Here is a 20,067-nt window from a genome sequence, read left to right on the forward strand (position 1 = left end):
TTGTATTTTAAACTCAGATTAAACATGTTGTTAACTTCTTTTAAATTGTAATATTAAGTTTATTGCACATCCACGATGTTTTACTACCATTCATTTTTTTTTGTGGAATGACTTCACTAGTTTGTCATAATTATTATAAATGCAAAGATCGAACACTAAGAAAAATTCCTTTGATCCGGTTAGATTCGAACTAGCGCCTTCAGCATACCGTGCTTGACGGTCCCAACTTAGCAATGGAACGAACCAGCAGGTCTTACGAATTTTTCTATGTACTTGTTGCAGATGTTCGTTTTTTTGTAATTTTTGACGAATGTCATAGACTTTCTACCTTTTGCCTCTTTTTAGGTAACGTTTAAAGAAGCTATCGCAAGTGAATGGCGGGCTTCTTTGGATCCACGTGCTCTTCATAAACCAGCTGCACCACCTCGTTCGGTGCAGCCGTCGCCATCACCAACGCCGGTGCGCGAGCGCTCACAGTCCAGAGCAGTATCTGTACTTAGAGCTGCATCTTCTTTCATAAATTTTGATGAAATATACTAAAAACATGTGCTGTATCACAATCCTGTTAGTTTATAGTTATATAATGTTATAATTAATACTAAATGCGGAATCTTTTACTAGTAATAAATTAGAGTAAAAATGCTTGATGTGCACTGCCATTTTTAATTTTGTACTTGTACTTTGTACTGTAATTGTTGTTGAAGCAGTAGAAATGAGATGTGAAACTGTGTTGATTACTAATTTTTATATGGCAGTTCTTATGTGTTATGACGTGGTAGTTCCTATATAGGTTGTCTCTGCCCATAACACTGAATGAATTTCCCTTACGAACCCAAGTAATTTGAATTTATTTATTTTATTAGAAATAACAAAAGTTACAATATTTGTATTCAGTTTTAGTTACCTTGTGCCGATGACAGATTTTCACAACTAGAAACAAACATGATCATAAACAAATTCAGTAGGTAACCTTTAAATAAAATAATACAACACAGTGATAGGAGTTACACTGATAATGACACACGCAGATAATTAATGAAAAAGTAAAGTGTAAAATGAATTATTGGAATATACATATCGACTATTAACTTACGCTTAGATCATTCAAACGAATGTGAAATGTGGAGGTTATAATAAAAAAATTTCTTATTAATACCTCACACAAATCGCGGGAGCACACCACTCAGCCGTAGTTTTGGTGCAAGAAAAAAACATCAAACACTGGCGTGTATCTAGTTCGGCACTTTGATTACGATTGTTAGATAGAAGATCGAGGCAATCAATGCGCCCTCGTAGAATATTGAAAAAAACCCATGTCCGTCCCCATACACATTTCCCTTCTTTCATTTTCTTTATTGCACCAAATAAGTACAATAGAAATATTTATTGAACAGAAGGTAAGCAAAGGTGGACTCTTCCAGGCAAGGCAAGCCAAGGCAATGAGGGTAAATGTGAGAAAAAAATAGAGAAATATTATAAAGTACCAGATAAATAAAAAAATGCTGTTTTCTTACATAACTATTATAAATAAATGGATTATCTAAGACATAATAAATAATTGACAAGCTCAGTGCCTTTTATGAGCCTACGTAATAGGTAACGTGTTCGAACCATTCGAACTAGCTTACTCCAATAATCATATTATAAGTTGGTTAAGCTTTCGAAAGGATGACATGTTCACTTTCAAACCCTAGGTTACTACGAACATGAACATACAGTTAAAAATCGCGTGTTGATCCCTAGATATGGACATTTTGGAATCGAGGAGGACTTAGTAAACCCTATCAATCACGACACCTTTGAAATTATAGGGAAATAAGTGATGTATGTGAAGCTGATACATTGAAAGTTGCTAATATTAATGTTAATTGTTGTTCGTATATTTTTAAAGACTGTTAAATAATGTTGTGAAACTGCACAGCCTACAAATTGAGTTTATATGATTATAGATAAATACATAAATCTCGACTTATGTGTTTTTATTATGATAGATAGATAGATATCTTGTTCTTTTTACCATAGTAAAACTGTTCAGTTTAATTTTTTTAAACCGTTAAAGTTTTTTTGTTTCATAAATTGCATATAGATTTCACGGGATCGTAGTTCAGCGTCATCATGGGTGGAGTCATCACACGAAATTCCAAGTGTACCTTTCGTAACTGTAATCTGTGCCAAATTAGCCATAGATAATGAGTTAAATATAGATTTTTGCATTTGTTGGAAGTGTAATTAAATGTTTCCTTAAAGAATTTTTATTTCGACTATTTCTTAAAAACATTTTGAAACAAGTCAGCAGCTGATCGGAGCACAGATGATGCTCTGGATGCGTTGTTGGAACCTGATGCAACCGAGGGACTCCTAGAGTGTTGAACAGGTTTTTTGGTCTCCCAAAAACTCAGGGCAAATGTTAGTTCTGCCCAAAAGGCTTCGGTAGGAGTCATCTGAAAAATGTTGTGGTTGTACACAATGAAATATAATTCATATTAATGTTAAAATGTTTAGTTGTATGTTAACTTGCGGTTGATATCGGTTTTGTATACAAGTTTTTGAAAAATTGGTCATACCTTTTGTTCAATAGCAACTTCTCGAACATTCCAGAGAAATTCAAAGATACCCATCCCCGCGGCTACACCACACCCTATGCCCAGTACAACAAATACACCACCAACATTTTCCACTCCAAGCTCCCCGCCACTGGAGTCGTCGTCTCCACCTCCTTCTTCCTTAAAAATGCACAGAATATAATATAATTATATTCTTAGGTTACGCGATTTAAATCCGGAAAAACAGTTTCATTTCCCAGAAGAATATAATACACTTTATTACAAACAGAAATAAATAATAATAATAATAATAATAATAATAATAATAACGCACACACTCAACATAGCCCCGCACTAGGGAAACCCTGTGTCGCGGGTGCCATGGACACACACATAGACAACCACAAATTACACCCAAACTCACGAGAGAAATAAATGTAGGCCATACAAATATTTCTCCCGGCCCGGGAATCGAACCTGGAACCTCTGCGTGGCAGTCCGGCATGGTAACCGTTCGGCCACAGAGGCAGTTGAATACAGTAAGTAATCCGAAAAGAAAACAAATAACACTGACATGTTCTCTTACGCGCCTATGTGTAAGTAAATCTTCTTTGTCACCGGAAGGTAATTTTCTTTGAGTAATTACTTACTGTGCATGAATCTCCATCAGGGTTTGTCCACCAACGGTTTTTAAGTTCTATTAGTTTGCCACTTTCAGCTAACTTTAGTAACGCGTTGTCCACATCTGTGCGATAAGGGGAATCTGCAAGATTGATTTGAATCACAAACACTGATTTGGATGACCAAATCGTCTAATTAACCTTCATTTGATGTTTAATGTTAGAGATAGGTAGTTATTAATTGCTTAAAACATGGTACCAGAAAATGTAACAAGGAACAGTGCCAGTACAAACAGGTTTCACATAAATTAAATAGCTTGCAAATGTCTAGTTGTACTTACAATGTCAACTGACTACCACAACTATAAGAATATTACAAGTTACAAAATTAAACATGTCGAGAATGATAAACATCGAGTTGAAATTTTAAATCTTATTTTCTGTCAAATATTTCGTTTATGTCCACAAGTACAAGTTCGTTTTAAATAAACAGGTTAGTCTAATAAATTAATCACGAGTGGTACTTTTTAAACAACTTTTGCTGTATCTATCAATTATATTAGGAATATTGTCAAGTACAAGTCTATTCCGGTTTTTGTAGAATCTAGTATTCACATCATTGGTTTTTTTAAACAAATATGAGTGTTTCCATATAAAGATACAAATTTCGTATATGAATATATAAGAATGGTAGTGGCAATAGATCAAGGCTCTGAAAGAAGGGTTTGCATGTTTCATCCGGTGGAATTCCAGCAATTGTTCTCATGCATTTCTTCTGTAGTACAAAAACTCTGATTCGATCTGTTCTATTACCCCATACTATAACATAGTATGGACTCTACATGCGCCTTGTAAATGGTTAGGACAGCTTTTTTATTTGTTATGTTGAACAATTAACTTGATGATTCTTGACGTGAGTTTTCCAGTTTAGTTCTTTGTCTATGGTTATTCCAAGACATTTTGTTTGAGACACTTTTTTTATAATATCAAGTGACGCGACGAACAAGCCGTGCGCCTGATGGTAGCTACACGCCTGTCTATAACAGTTACCACTCAGAGCTTTAAATCACAATCACAATCACTGCGCATGTGACCCTGAGACGTAAGTCCCATGAGCCCATAATTTCACCAGTACCCGTACCCTTCAAAACCGGAACACAGTAATGCTGACATTACTGCTTGGTAGCAGGAATAGGTAAGGTGGCACTACTTTACTGGACGTACTATTTCACATGGAGCTCTACTGCTACATTTCCTGAATTACGATTTCGATATTTAAATTAAAATTATATTTATTATGTCTCGACTTATTAAGATTTACTTAAGTTGTTATTCAGATCGTAACCAATTAATTATTTTTATTTGTATTATTTAGGTCCATTTCATGACCTCTAATTGTTGTTTTCGTTCTACTAGAACTTACGATAAGAGGTGAATATATGAAGCAAATAATATACATTGATGTTTTGTTTTGTCAACAATAATCAGGGATCGGAATACGTAGATTTTTTTGCCTAAACTTCGAGGAACATAGACAGAAAATGGAGACTGCCTTACGACAATATTTTTTTAAGTCCTGAAACTTTTCGGAATTCGGGAAATCACTTAAGAACATTAAAAATGACGTAATTCGGGACAGGCAGGTACACTATATTTATCTTAAATTTGCGACGCACAGTGGGTCGGGTCTGTGATATTCCGGACATTGGATGTTTTCTTTTTTTTTTAAATTTATTATTCAATTTACAATTAAACACATATGTACATTTAGATTTTCCTTTCAAAAACCCTTTAATGGGTTTATGCGAAAGGAATTGAGTCGCAATAACTAAATACTAAGACAAAAATATTAATTCTATTATACTAAACGCGCGCCCAAACCTGCCTATTTACTATTTATATTGCACATTTTCTGACGCGTATAAGTAGTGAATAGGCCGGTTCGGGCGCGCGTTTAGTGTGCAAATCTATAGAAGATAGGTTTTAGGATATTACGTCTGTGGTCATTCTACCACTGGATCGACCAAAACTTTGTAACGATGGGGCACTAAAGGTATGGTCCCATACAAAAACACACATTATATATTTTTTCTACTAAACTATTACATTTATGGCAAAATGTGATACGAAAATATTTAATTAGGACAATAAGATCTCTCGACTGGAATTTTTTTAGTGAGGTATCGTGAAAAAACTCCAATGTCAAAGTCAAAGATTATTTATTCCATAGGTAAAATAAATTTACACTTGAAATCGTCACATTTAAGCTACTGCTCGTTCACTACGCTGACCTCTCTGAGAAGAACGAGCAAGAAACTCTAGGGATTGCTCTTTTCAAATAAACTTAAATGCTATGGAATACACTTTGAATCAAATTTGTGTGGATTCTGGAGCCATGTCGTCTTTCCATACACCTTTATCTAACACGTAGTCTTCAATTTTGTAATATGATTTTTCGATCAAAATATTTTTAATGTACTTTTTATACTTAGGAAATGATAAACTTAATATATGCTCCGGAATCTTATTGTAAAAACGTATACTGTTCCCCATAAAAGAGTTGGGTACCTTTGTTAAACGAAATCGTACCATGAGTTTGGACTTAGCTCTAAGGTTAATATTATGGATATCTTCTTTCTTATTGAAATTTTGTATATTTTTACGAGCATATAAAATATTTGAGTAAATGTACTGTGATGCCACAGTCATGATACCAGTCTCCTTAAACTTTTCTCTGAGAGATACCCGAGAACCTAGACGGTACACAGAACGAATCGCTCGTTTTTGCAATACAAATATGGTTTGAATATCTGCCGCTTTACCCCACATGAGAATCCCGTAGGACATTATACTATGGAAGTAACTAAAGTAAACTAGTCTAGCAGTACTAACATCGGTAAGCTCACGTATTCTGCGGACTGCGTATGCAGCGGAGCTTAACCTGCTGGCCAGGGAAGATATATGTGGAAACCATTGAAGTTTACTATCTAAGGTCACTCCCAAGAAGACTGCTTTATTAAAAAAGTCTAACTTTTCTCCGTTTATTTCTATGCCTGGACTAGTCGATTTTACGTTAGGTAATTCAAATTTAACACATTTTGTCTTCTTGGCGTTAAGCAATAAATTGTTAGCATTAAACCAATAAACTACCTTAGAGATGGTATCATTAATATGGTCATAGTTAATGTCATGTCTGTCTGTTTTAAAACACAAGGATGTGTCATCAGCAAGCAACACTATTTCGCAATGGTCCTTAACAAAGAATGGCAGATCATTAATATAAATCAGAAATAAGAAAGGCCCAAGTATTGAGCCCTGTGGAATGCCCATTTTTACCGGAGAACCCAAAGAAGTCACACCATTTATGTCTACTTTCTGAATTCTACCGTTGAGATATGACGAGACAAGTTTCGACGCCTTGCCATTTACACCGTAATGTTACAGCTTACTAATAAGAGTAATATGATCAACGCAATCAAATGCCTTTGAGAGGTCACAGAAAATACCAATAGCGTTCTGGGACCTTTCCCAGGCATCAAAGATGTGTTTTAGTAACGCTACCCCCGCATCGCTAGTCGATCTACCACTAGTAAACTCGTATTGTTCACTATGAAAAATATGATTCCTACCGAAATAGGACAGTAATTGAGTCAGCATAACCTTTTCGAATATTTTATTTAAAGCTGGTAAAATTGAAATGGGCCTATAGTTGCTAGGATCAACTTTACTACCGCTTTTGAATAAGGGAATAACCTTGTTGTATTTCATTAAATCGGGAAAAACACCTTCATCAACGCACCTATTGAAAGCTACAGCTAAATGTGGGGAAATAAGATCAATAACTGAGTCTATAACTTTAGTTGATATGCCCCAGAGACCTTCAGTTTTTTTAACATGTATTGATTTAAAAGCTTTTATGATGTCTTGTGGATTAACATAACGGAAATTAAATAAACTGCCACAAACGTTAACATTTTCCTTTAGGAGATCAATAGCAAGTGAAGGGGAGGAATTTAATGATTCTGTAGTGTTCACAGCAATTTCCGAAAAGAACGATTCAAAAGCTTGGGCTACTTTATCTTTAGATTTTATAAGTTTACTGTCTAATTCTAAAACTACATCTCTATCGTGTTGTTTAACCCTGCCTGACTCTTTGTTTATTATGCTCCAAGTAGTTTTAGATTTATTTATCGATTGTCTAATTTTGTCGCTGTGAAACTTAACCTTAGCAGCTACACATACTTTTTTAAATATTTTTGAATAAATTCTAACATATTCTATGAAATTGGAATTAGTATTATAAGTTTTCATAGCATATAGCTCATACAAACGAGACCTACTCTTATGAATACCTACTGTTGCCCAGTCGTTGAATTTAGTCTCTCTATGGAAAGTTAATGTTTTCGATTTAAATATATTATCAAATTAATTTTTAATTAAACCAAATATCGTGCTATATAAAGTATTTGCTATATAAAATATTTCAATGTCCGCAATATCGCTGATCCGACCCACTGTGTCACAAAAATAAAATAAATATAGTGTACCTGGTTGTCCCCAATTACGTCAATTTTTAATGTTCTTACGTTATTTCCCGAATCCCGAACAGGTCCAGACCTAAACAATATTGTCGTAAGGCAGTCTCCACTTTCTATCTACATATGCTCCTCAAAGTTTAGGTAAAAAAAATCTACCTATTCCCATCCCTGATAATAGGCAGAATCTGTATTGGTCCTATTACACTTCCCTATGGAACACCTGTAATGATTTAATTCCATTAATTCATTATTTTGGAGACAACGACGCATTGTTGACGATTTGCCTATTATGATTCCTCTTATGCCTGTCGTTTCTAACTCCTAATATTTACCTTGTGGTTATGCTTTTTATGTACTTCATAACAATAAATAAACAATTAACTTATTCAAAAAAGAGATGAACATGAGGAAGGATTTTTGTACACACAGATAATAATAATAAATTATCGCAATGGTATATTTACCAAATGGCATCGCTATTCCATATCCTTTCGAGTCTAGCAACCCTCCAATTTGCATTAAATCACAATATCTTGCCATATAATATTCAATAGTAGTAGACTCCATCATGAATGCGTATCCTCGTTTGCTCTTTCGTACTCTATCTACACCTTCGTCATTACTTTTGACAAATACTGGAGGTCTGGCTGATTCAATGGCGGCCCACATTTTTTGGTATGTCGAAACGTTTGAACGCTAAACAGAGCAAACAAAAGTTTACTAATAACAACAACAACATAAGTTTTGTAAGGGACCATTACTATAAAATGTTATGAATTTCGATATCTAACCTTGAAAAAAGAGTACGTAGAACCTTTGGCTAGAGTCCCATATTTGACCTTAGTTTGTCCAGCTAGTTCTTCGACATCTTTAATGGTTACCTCCATGGCAGTTTTTGTGAGAAAGGCAGCGAGGTTTGCAGTGTAGGAAGAGCACATAATGAGAGCAAAAAACCACCACATACCGCAAATCCAACGAGTTGAATAACCCCTTGGAAATTAAAACATCTATGGTAATTTACGGATAAAGTCATTTACATTATTTTAATTTAACATAAGAGATTTTAATGGCTTTACATCTTACTTTGGAAGAATATCAGATCCTTGTGTCATGATAGATCCCATAGTGAGCCAGCATGAATTTTTGACATGCCAGATATTTTCTAGTTCTTCTGGAGACTTGTCACATGGGTGTGGATTTTCCCAGTCATTTGGAGCTAATCTGTAATAGAAATAAGGTCGCTGAAACTACATTACAAAATTAGAAAATAGTGATTAGATTATAGTTATTAAAATTGTACTATTTTTTTTTGGAAAATATTAATTAAGAACTATATATAAATGCACCTGGCCAATACATGAAGAAATACAGAAACAGCCAAATAGGCAGCAGCCATATATATCCAAACATCCACAGAAAATGGATTTAGAAAAGAAAAGAGCTCAGGCTCAGGGGCTGTTGCCTTCAGATATAAAATGCTGATTCCGAGTGTCATAAAAGGCGTCGTAAAATCCACAGCTGATCTCCTTTCATAGGTGATAGTTAAATCGCAAATTGCTAAGTCTGCTTTCTGGAATTTTGTAAGGATTTATTAAGGTTTATTAGTTTCACTGATATTCTATATTTATATTCATTTCATAGATACACACTCGATCTATAAGATAACCAATGAGTCCATCCCATTGTTTCGTTTCTTTATTATAAGAACCGTAGGCATTTCCTGGTACAATAACTAGTTCATAATTTAAATTTAAAGTTTCTTTTAGTAATTCATGAATTAAGTCTTTTGAATAACCTTCATATCGGTCATTTCCAGTTAACTCTACGCCTTCTTCTTTTGGTTTCGCCATAACAAGAAACGGTGGTCCAATACGGGTTACTATTTTAAAGGTCTTATTTTGCCATTTTTCTTTTCTTATATCAGCGACTTCGTGTTCAGACCTTAAATTTATAAAGTCAGATTCCGGATTCCATTGTGATATTCTGTTGAATCCAAAAGAAGATAATTCCATTATAGTAACATCAAAATTAGTTCTTTCGCCAGTAGTGTTGTCGAACTGAATATTGCCTGTGATGCCCGTTATGGGATTCTGAAATAATTAGGAGAAAATAAAAGTATCTACTTACAATATAAATATTAGGGGTTAAAGTATGAAATTGCCGTTTTATTGCAATAGGTTCTTTGAATTTTCATAGAATCTTCATGGTTTGAGGTTTTCGAATGAAACTTTTTTCAAATGGTTTCTGTGATTTTTTTTTTTTATTTGAAACATTTGAATATCGACTTTCAATTGTTTTTGTTATACAATTTAGACAAGAAAGATGGATACTGCGAAAATTCGAGTGAATTTTAAATACGAGTTCCGACGCGGAACTAACGCGGCAGAAACAGACAGCAATATCAATGCTGCGTTTGGAGAGGGGTCTACTAATGAACGCACCGTGCGATTTTGGTTTAAACGCTTTCGTGATGGAAATTTCGACTTAAAGAACGAGTCACGAGGAAGACCCACACAGGTGAATAACGATGAATTAAGAGAGATAGTGGAAGCCGATCCTAGTCAAACTACCCAGGAATTAGCGTCATGGTTTAACGTTACCTTACCCACAATATTGACTCACTTGCGTCAAATCAATAAAATAAAAAAATACGAAAAATGGGTGCCTCATGATTTGACTGATCTGCAGAAAGAAACGCGTGTTGAAACTTGTGTTGCCTTATTGAACCGGTACAGAAATGAAGGAATATTGGATCGAATTGTAACATGTGATGAAAAGTGGATTCTTTATGATAACCGGAAAAGAAAAATGCAATGGCTGACCCCAGGTCAAATGCCACAACAGTGTCCTAAAGCAAAACTTACCAATAAAAAGGTAATGGTAACTGTTTGGTGGTCTCAGCATGGTGTTATTCACTATAGTTTTCTCCGATCTGGTCAAGCAATAACGGCAGATGTCTATTTATGTTGACAAAACTAGCAGTAAAACAGCCCCGACTCATGAATCGATCTTCACCATTATTGCTCCACGACAACGCGAGACCTCACACAGCACGAGAAACCATTTTGACTCTTCAGGAACTGCAGTTAGAAACCATTCGTCATCCTCCGTATTCACCAGACCTTGCTCCAACGGACTACCATTTTTTTTCGTGATTTGGACAATTATCTACGTGACAAGAAGTTTTCTTCCCAGGAGGCAGTACAAAATGCTTTCACACAGTTTGTGCAGTCTAGATCGTCGGAGTTCTATCGCAAAGGCATTAATAACCTTCCCATTAGATGGCAGCAATGTATAGATAATAATGGCAACTATTTTGATTAAATAAATTTGTTAAAAATTTAAAAAATAAACAATTTAGATTTTCAGTACAAATCGGCAATTTCATACTTTAACCCCTATTATTTAGGAAATTATTTCCTCATATAAAATGTGCGTGGTTAGGCGGAAATATATATGGAAAATAAAAATATTTTTAGCGTATTATTATTTATTTGATTTTATTTGTTTTTGTTACATGTGTTTCTTTTATTACAATTACTTACTGTTAAAATATGGTTAAGAAACTCTTCACCAATTTCCCATTGGTCTTCGGTACCACATTCTAACGTCTTTGCTTCTATTTGAAATTCATCAGGAGCACTTTCTACCGCGTCTGTTATTAATCTGGCTGCGTCACTAGCTAAGGCTGCTTCTACCTGTGTGATTGTTAATTCATGATATTATTATAAGGTCGAGAATATTACTGGGTTTTGTATTTTGCTTCCAATCAGGTACATACAGATCGACCAGTTATCTGTCATATGAGTCCATGTAGTATTGCTAGTATGCATGATAAGTAATCGTTTACTTGACTGTGTGCTGCTACCACACAGTTTTGTATTGCTATATTTACTTCAACCTACTACAACAACAATGTGCGTGTGCAATTGCGTTGTATACATAGATATAATGCAGAATAACATCAGCTAGTAAAATTATTTTATTTTCAAAATTACAATTGACCGTTGCGTTGAAATTACTGAGAAATAAAAGCGATTTTGTAAAAACGTAGTATAAATGCACATATTGCGCTGTAGTCCATGATTGTCGCATCTTGGAAATTTCATGAAATGGCTCGCCGTGACTCAATACTTGTTATTATTTATATATGCACATGGCAATTTAATGTATTACTGTTTAAGGTGAATGGTGTTGTTTTTTTTATGTATACTTATTATAATCTTCTTAGTAGATATGTACTTACAGAAATTTCTTGAGGTGTATGTGGAATATTAACTTCTGGGGTTCCTCTAACTTTCCAATCGGCAAGATAAGATCTGGAGCGTGAATCCTCATGATCGAAGATCCGGAAACACGTTACATTTGAAAGACCATGCGTCAACTCTTTTAAATCTAGTGACGGTACGTCCATGGATGATAAAACGTAGCTCTGTAAATATTGGTCCCTTTTTGTTCGCAAGCAATATGTGTTATTGTAACTTAATATAAACTTTTGTTTTGTTTTAATCGTTCGGTTATATTTGTTTATGTGTGTTGTGGATAAATAATTGCCTTTTTATTTAATTTTTTTTATTTATTTTAGAACTATCTGCCAAAAAATACCTTCATCTATTCGTGATAGTGTTAATGTTAAATTTAAAATTAATCTTTTAGGCTATGGGAGAGGCGAGAGTCTAAAATAGATATCCAAAATAATAATATGTGCCCGGCAACCACACTATTTGCCTGGTCTTAGACAATTCCCTGTACTATGAGTACCATAGCAACGGAATTCTGGGGACTTTTGCAGAACATTCAGACTAGAACCAATTTAGAAAAGCTCATTTACCAAATGAAAAGGTCCTACCTCATTCCGCATTCAGCGCCCACAATATAAACCGTTACGCCACCGAATATTAATATCAAGTACGAGTAAACTTAACACACATTAAATGTTTAATAACCGCTCACGCGATTCATGCTTCTCTGGAAGCATACCACACCTAGAGGTATGATGATTTTATACCGATTTATCGGATATCGAAGTTATAACATGTAAAAGAACTAATATTAATTGCTATTTCGGTAACTACTCTAGCAAACCATAAAGTTTTTAATGCCTGGATCTGTCAATTGAAAAAAATAAACAACTTCAAAAATGCGTCACGACAATCGTGTGTGTTATTGTTTGGGCTGGTGATTTCGGTGTTTATTTATTGAAAACATACCGTAAGTAGCGTTTTTTAAGTTTACCCTGAATATAAATGTTTATAAACTATACTTTAAAGAGTAATTTCATGGTAAACGTTAGAACCACTCAAACGTAATATTATCATATTTATCCAAGTACACCAAAAATTTCATTAGTGCTTTTTAAGTGCAGGATTTGCGGTGTATTACTGCATTTTATTTGAGATGTTTTTGTTGGTAGTACGGAGGGTATTTATTTAGCAATGCAGAATAATAATTTTCATTTATAAAACTTGTATTTAATCTGAATGCTTTTCATTTGCAAAACCAAATAGTCGCCATTTTGCGGTAGGAAGAGCGCATCGCGTGAGCGAATTACTTCTAACCTATTAAAGTAAAAGTTAAATGTTAATATAGTTGAAAGACATTTTGACAAATTTCAGAATATACTTACTTTTGAAGAAATTCAGAATATTTACCATATAGTCTTCAAAGTAATTAACTTCTTTCGCTTGCCGGAGGTACTCCAGCACCCTGCTAGCAGCACAGTCTATGATGACTTTAGTCATTCGTGTGTCGTTCTTGAGGTCTTTGAACAATGGTCGATTATCTTCCCCAGGCGTAAGTCTTCGTAATGTCCATTTGTGCTCTGGGTCGGCATGTTTTAATATCTCTTGAAGTCTTAAGAGACCTTTCAAAGGTATTGTTAATTAGCAAAAACATGCTAATCAAGATAGACAAAATTTGTAAATAATATGAATCTATTGTATTGTATGTAATATTATGAAGAATCCGCAGACCTGAGCGGCTCTAACTTATCACACATATGTGGTAAATACACTTAGTAATACCATATTTGAAAAGTAGTAATTTCTAGAAGGGTAGCCTTGAAAGAATTGTTCCCCTATTTTCAGAAACACGGTGGATAAATGTAGGAAAATAAAAATAATTCACCCTCATCTTCGTCATACAAAAGAGCATAGGCAATCCAATCGCTGTCCTTTACAAAACGTGACATGAAAAAAGCGAATGCTGTCGAGTCAGGGTACACATTGGCGCCTGCTGGAATCGGTTTTTCAATTCCACGTTCCGGCGAAGGTCGCCATGTTGCCTGAAATTAGAAAGAAATGTAGTAAGTATCAGCTATAATAAACCTACTTTGACATTGCACAATAGTTTCGAAACTTAATGACACAGATAACAACAGAACTATTTATATCTTGTTTATATTAATATGAAATCTTGAAGTATTTAGATAACCTACATTGTACGAAAGACTCCCCAAAACATTAAGAGTCGTATTCTAGAACTCTATTCAATGCTCAAGTCAGGATTTGAGTATGGTTTAAAGTACTTGATATCGTACTCAAGTCTCTGCCATTAGAGTTGTATTTCCAGTGCTTGTGTTTCCAGTGCAATCCTGACTTGAGCATTGAAAAGAGTTCTAGAATACGACCCTTAGTGTTGTATTCCAGAACTCTACTCAATGCTCAAGTCAGAATCTAAGTATGGTTTCAAGCACTGGAAATACGACCCTAATGGCAAGGACTTGAGTATGATTTCGAGTGCTTTAAACCGTACTCAAATCCTGACTTGAGCATTGAGTAGAGTTCTGGAATACGACCCTAAGATTCTAATCGCTATTCGCATCGTTTTTAAATAATGGCAATGACATTTGCAACAATGTAAGGGACATGTGAAGGTCGTTAACCTTGATTTAATATTTGGTCGCTTTCTATGAGACGTGATACGGACAGATATGCAATTGTATATCGTACGAGTGTAACTTAACGTTACTTGAAACCACACGGTGAATTCTTGTTTATGCACATTTGTGTTTAATAATAATTATCATGCTGGAAGATAGTCATTACTATAAGTAAGCGTGTATACTGTATACGTCATTGTTATACTAATTGGTTCCCCCTTAATTACAGACCTTTCTGCGTTATGTAATTATGGTAGCTAAATTATGCGACGTCATAATATTTTATATGACGTAGGTATGTTATATCTTTGCGAATGCGAGAACGGTTCGTTAGCTTTTTCATAACCATTTCGCAAAGTAATTAGAGGAACTGAAAGCTTTAAAGACTAAATATCATGTATCTTATTTCGTTGAAAATTTCATCTCTCGTAGTTAAAGGAACACAGGGAATATTTACTGTAGCTGGTACGTGATCTGAATACGGTAAATTCTCTGCTTTTCTTGAGCAGTTCTTAATGCTATAGTGGCTGTTAAATATATTGTGTTTAAGTGGTATTGCTTCGACTTATGTAAGTCTTGCCTGTATGTGAGGTACTTTAGCGGCTCTGCATCGAGCTTCGACCGCGGCTGCTGAAATTCGGTCCGTCGGTCCAAATATTGCGATCACGCCACTGCCTAACAATTCACAGGCTGTAAAGAAAAGAAATAAGAGCACTTAGTCGCAACAAGAGCAGTTTGTAATTCGAATATCGACGCGAGAGTCGTACAAAACTATCAGCGTGTGAAAAGCCTCATCATCATCAATCATCGCTTTTAGGTCATAGACCGCCACGCTTGCCCAATGAGGGTTGTGAACCTTTTTTCACATGCAGGTTTAATCTCGAAAATATTTTTTTTTCACCAAAGAGCTAGCTCATGGTAAATTTAAAATTAAATTTCGCACATAAATTCCGAAAAAACTCAAAAGATGCGAGCCCGGATTCGAATCCACAGCCTTTGCTTGAGAGACGGTAGGTCAAACCATTAGGCTACCACGGGTTATTACTATTATGAAAGCCTAATTTCAATTTAATGTTGTTACGATATGAAGGAAAATATAAAACTATGAGATTACCGGTGCTTCCTTCCAGTACTTCCGTAGATAAATGAATTGGTTTAATTGATTTCAAAGGTTAAATAAATGCCACTACAACTGAATAGAGAAGAATTTAACCAATAAGGGAGACGTAGTCATCACCGAAAATATTTGTAATATTGTAACGGACCGAAAAGGGAAGGCTATCGCCCGTATTCCTTTTTCGCGAAAATATGGGAGAGTGCAATGAACTTCAAAAATGTTCGTATTTTTCACCAAATTGGAATGGTTTCTGCTTATGACAGACCGGGAGGACAAGGGTAGATAGGGGCGACCGAAGTAAACTCTATAAAAATTTAAAGGTCTATGTGTGCAACTTAAATCATTGGCACAGGGAGTCCAGCTGGAACTGGAAAAAGACACAGTTTCCGATCGGGAGAGGCACTCAAAATCAAGCTGCTGAGGTAAATAGTACGGTAAGAACTCACTAGTCCTAAACAAAAATTCAAACAAATTACCAATTTACTCAGTTAATTTGTTTTTTATTGAAATATTATTTAGAGGAAACTTGATCTCTCAACAGGCAATGTCAGTGTGAGTGCTGATTTAATTTGCATTATTAAGTACTACTAATTATGGCGTCGTTTATTGGTGTAGAAAAATAACGCGAAGAAATCGAAAAAGGTTTTCAAAAATTTATCTTAACTTGTCCCCAGTTGTCTAGTGGTGTGGTGGAATATCCGGCCTTATCTCTTTTCTGTACCCGTGCTCAGTAGTGAAAATTTTACATCCAAAGACTTAACAAACTACAATAGGAAAAGTGCTAAATGCTCAATGTACATTAATATTGACAGGCGCAGTGGCAGTGTCACACAGATCCATGCGATTTAAAGCTCTGAGTGGCAATGTAATTGCTATGGACATGTCGGTCAACATCAGGCGCACGACTTGTATGTCCTGTCACTTGAAATCGTAAAAAAGTGATTAAATGTCCAGGCCCAACCAGGTCTGCCCTTAGTTTTTTATATGAGACCAAGGACGGGACAAACAAGTCGTGGGCTAACAGTTGCAGTTGCACTGCCACTGCGCCAGTCACACTGAGGCTTAAGTTGACAAGTCCCCTGTACCTGTAATTTTACCAGCACTATTACCCGTCAAAACCGAAACACAGTAACTAATGCTCACATTACTGCTTGGCGGCTCTACTGCAACTAAGCAGTAGAGCTTCTTGTGAAAAAGTTCGTCCAGGGTAGTACTGCCACCTTACCTATTTCTGCCGCCAAGCAGTAATGTGAGCATTACTGTGTTTCGGTTTTAAGGGTGCTGGTGAAATTACAGGCATATGGAACTTGTCAACTTATGTCTCAGGGTGACAGGCGCAGTGGCAGTGTCTCTCAGATCTTTGCGATTTAAAGCTCTGAGTGGCACTGCTATTGCTATGGACAGGCGTGACGCTAAACATCAGACGCACGACTTGTACGTTCTGTCACTTGATATCATAAATAAAAGTAATTACATGCTCCAGGCACAACTAAGTCTGTCCTTTATACTACAATCCGAAATAAACTCAGAGAGCACATTTTAATAATGCAAAATACGCCTGGAGAAATTTTATATAACGCACCGAGAAACATAAAATACATGAAGACAGAGTGAACTTTTTGAAAACGCTGTAGGCATATGGAATTTTATTTTTCTAAACTAATTAAGTTAACATGTTGTAATTATTTTATTTTATTTTTTTACTAACGCACACTCAACATAGCTCCGCACTAGGGAAACCCTGTATCGCGGGTGCCATGGACAACCACAAATTACACCCAAACTCATGAAAGAAATAAATGTAGGCATATACAAATATTTCTCCCGGCCCTCTTTCTTTCTTTCTTTCTTTCCCTTTGCTTTATATGGAAAACATATTTTTATAGATTTATATGCAGACCCTACGATCATATTATAGATCAGAGAATAGCGCAAAATTTGTAATGCGACTTTCGAATGCAATTTCATTTGTACACAGGGCGATACGTGATCATAGGAATAATATTGTCTGCGTCTGAATCACTTCACATATTATGTACAGACGGCAGCATATTATGCTACTCACTGACGATCGTTCATCGTTCCGTTGCACTGGAGGCGATATTCGAACAAAAATGTATATATAGCTTGTACATTTTGATGTACACGGGGCCTCAGGGTTAAGTTGTAGATAACTTACTGTTGAAAGCTACTCACCGGCTTTTGAAGCTGCATAGCTATCTCCATACGGAACGTACACAGGTTTCAAGACGAAGCGATATTTCTCGCTCTCCATTGAAGCTCGTTGCAAAGCTGATGCAAAGGCCACCTCGGTTACCGTGTTTGACGGAAATATTGCCCCTGTTCACAATGATGTTAGAAAAAGAAAATAATGAAGAAAAGACGGTAATAAAAAAAAATTAAAATGAAACGTTAATGGAAATAAAATTCCACTGTCTTTGTATAATACATTCAGAAATTTTTATTCGTCACTAACTGAACTAAACTAAAAGGATTTAAATTCTTAATAAACAGTATTATCTCACCGACATTAATGGACTTTTTAAGAAGTTCGCGGCTGGGGAAAGCTCCTTGTGAGATTCCAAATGTAAACACTATTGTTACTGCTACCACGTACTTTCCTGTAGATAAGTAGAAATAAAAAAAAAATATTTTTGTCTGATTTAGGGAACACAAACAATACTGAGACATTCATGTGAATACCTTATACACATTTTTTTTAAATAATAAGTGCGCATTTGACCTCCATCTCACCTGATGGAAATTTACGATGGGGTCGATAATGGAGCATGCACACCTAAATAATGACTATTCACTCTCGCCTTGAAAAGGCGCAACAATTTATTCAGTAGATGAATTTTTGAATTCTACTAAGTAATATGACATTGGTAATTGTTGTAATAAAAATATATTTGTAAATTACTTAGTTAATATTATTCCAATACTAATACCAGACATAATATTAGCTAAAAACTGTATGATTTGTGTAATACGTTCCCTATACTTGTTTATCTGTTTAGTTCTCAGCATAAAAAAAAACACTATATATTTATTTATCACCACGAATTTCATGTATTTACTGTAACCTGTTGCAGAATGAATATATTGGATTTTTATTTGTTCTTATTTTATTTGAATTAAAACTTACATAGTTCCATTACGTGTTTACGTGTCTGTACAATTGTGTTCTTGAATTCTTTTTCTCTTTCATTAAAACGGTTCAATAACACTTTAAGGGCTCATTGTACCTAATCACAAATATGACCTACTTTTGTTCTAAAACTGTTGAAATTTCTTGAAAAAATATTAACTTCTTATAGTAACCTGAATGAGCTGTCAGTCAATTTGTACAATAAAAGTTGTTTAAATTTTCAAAATTAAAAAGGTAATAAATACAATGGGCATTTGAGCCCGAATATCAAAACAATCAAAATCGTATTTAGTATTTTAAACAAATTAAATACGATCTATAAAGATGCATAACTTTACCTATAATACCCATAAATATTCATTGAGATAGATTAGTGAATCGATTTTACGATTCTTCTTCGAAGAAAAACCTTCGCTAGATATATTTTCACAGACGAAAACGTAAAAGCAAAGTTACTACTTGCCCCATTCCTTTAGCATTTTTGAGGTCAGATTTTTCGTAACAGAAACGAAGTGGAGCAATGAGATGCACACGTTGTCGTATTACAATTCCGCTTGACGCGCCTTCGGATATTTGCCTGACACAGAACAGTGATACTCGTAAAACACACAAAGCACGGGTGAGAACTGATGCACAGGAAATGCAGACTATATCAATCCACACAATGCGTTTTCGAATGACGTCTCGGGGCGCATCGAGGCGAGCGTTTCATCGTTTGGCTAACTGAACTTGTGCACTATAAATACACTGATAGGATAATCTGGCTAGGTAACGGTTATTGTAATTTGTGTTGCACTTATCAAAATTGATATTGTAAAATTCTTTTTCTGAAACATGCTTGGAAATGTCTGCATTACTTTCAGAAAACGAATACGGAAAGTTAGTAATTTATGGACCGTGCGACTTCTTCCCAGCCAAGACCTGCAAAGTAAATATGAAAATCCATTACTGTCCGCAGCTCTAAACTTTAAATCTATTTAATATGAATAATATATGTATATGATATCATATGAATATTAATGCGCCGAATAAACTAGCTTTCAAGCAATTAGTCCGCGATTTCATATTGGAGTCTCAATCTACATCCCATTATTCTGACATTGTAATATATATATGTATATAGAATACATATATATGTCTATCTATTATATATTATGTATTTGTGTGTATATAGGTTGCTTATATAGGTATATAGTTAGTCGTATATTATTATGTACT

General features: G+C 35.0%; 1 protein-coding gene across 1 annotated transcript; it reads right to left on the minus strand.

Annotated features, from left to right (window-relative positions):
• Window positions 1-458: 458 nt before the first annotated feature.
• LOC113229860 (glutamate receptor ionotropic, kainate 2-like) lies at window positions 459-19,550 on the minus strand. Its single transcript, XM_026463547.1, has 16 exons — window positions 19,313-19,550; window positions 18,224-18,319; window positions 17,895-18,038; window positions 15,162-15,271; window positions 13,828-13,984; window positions 13,353-13,564; window positions 11,948-12,133; window positions 11,247-11,399; window positions 9,351-9,791; window positions 9,048-9,271; window positions 8,785-8,922; window positions 8,493-8,691; window positions 8,166-8,397; window positions 3,194-3,306; window positions 2,565-2,723; window positions 459-2,441 (listed from the first exon to the last, which is right to left on the minus strand). The coding sequence occupies exons 1-16, from the start codon at window positions 19,326-19,328 to the stop codon at window positions 2,262-2,264; spliced, it is 2,760 nt and encodes a 919-aa protein (XP_026319332.1). The 5' UTR covers window positions 19,329-19,550; the 3' UTR covers window positions 459-2,261.
• Between the last annotated feature and the right edge of the window lie 517 nt (window positions 19,551-20,067).

Source organism: Hyposmocoma kahamanoa, unplaced genomic scaffold (assembly GCF_003589595.1).
Source record: "Hyposmocoma kahamanoa isolate Upper Pololo Valley unplaced genomic scaffold, ASM358959v1 62, whole genome shotgun sequence".
In the NCBI taxonomy this organism is placed as follows: domain Eukaryota; kingdom Metazoa; phylum Arthropoda; class Insecta; order Lepidoptera; family Cosmopterigidae; genus Hyposmocoma; species Hyposmocoma kahamanoa.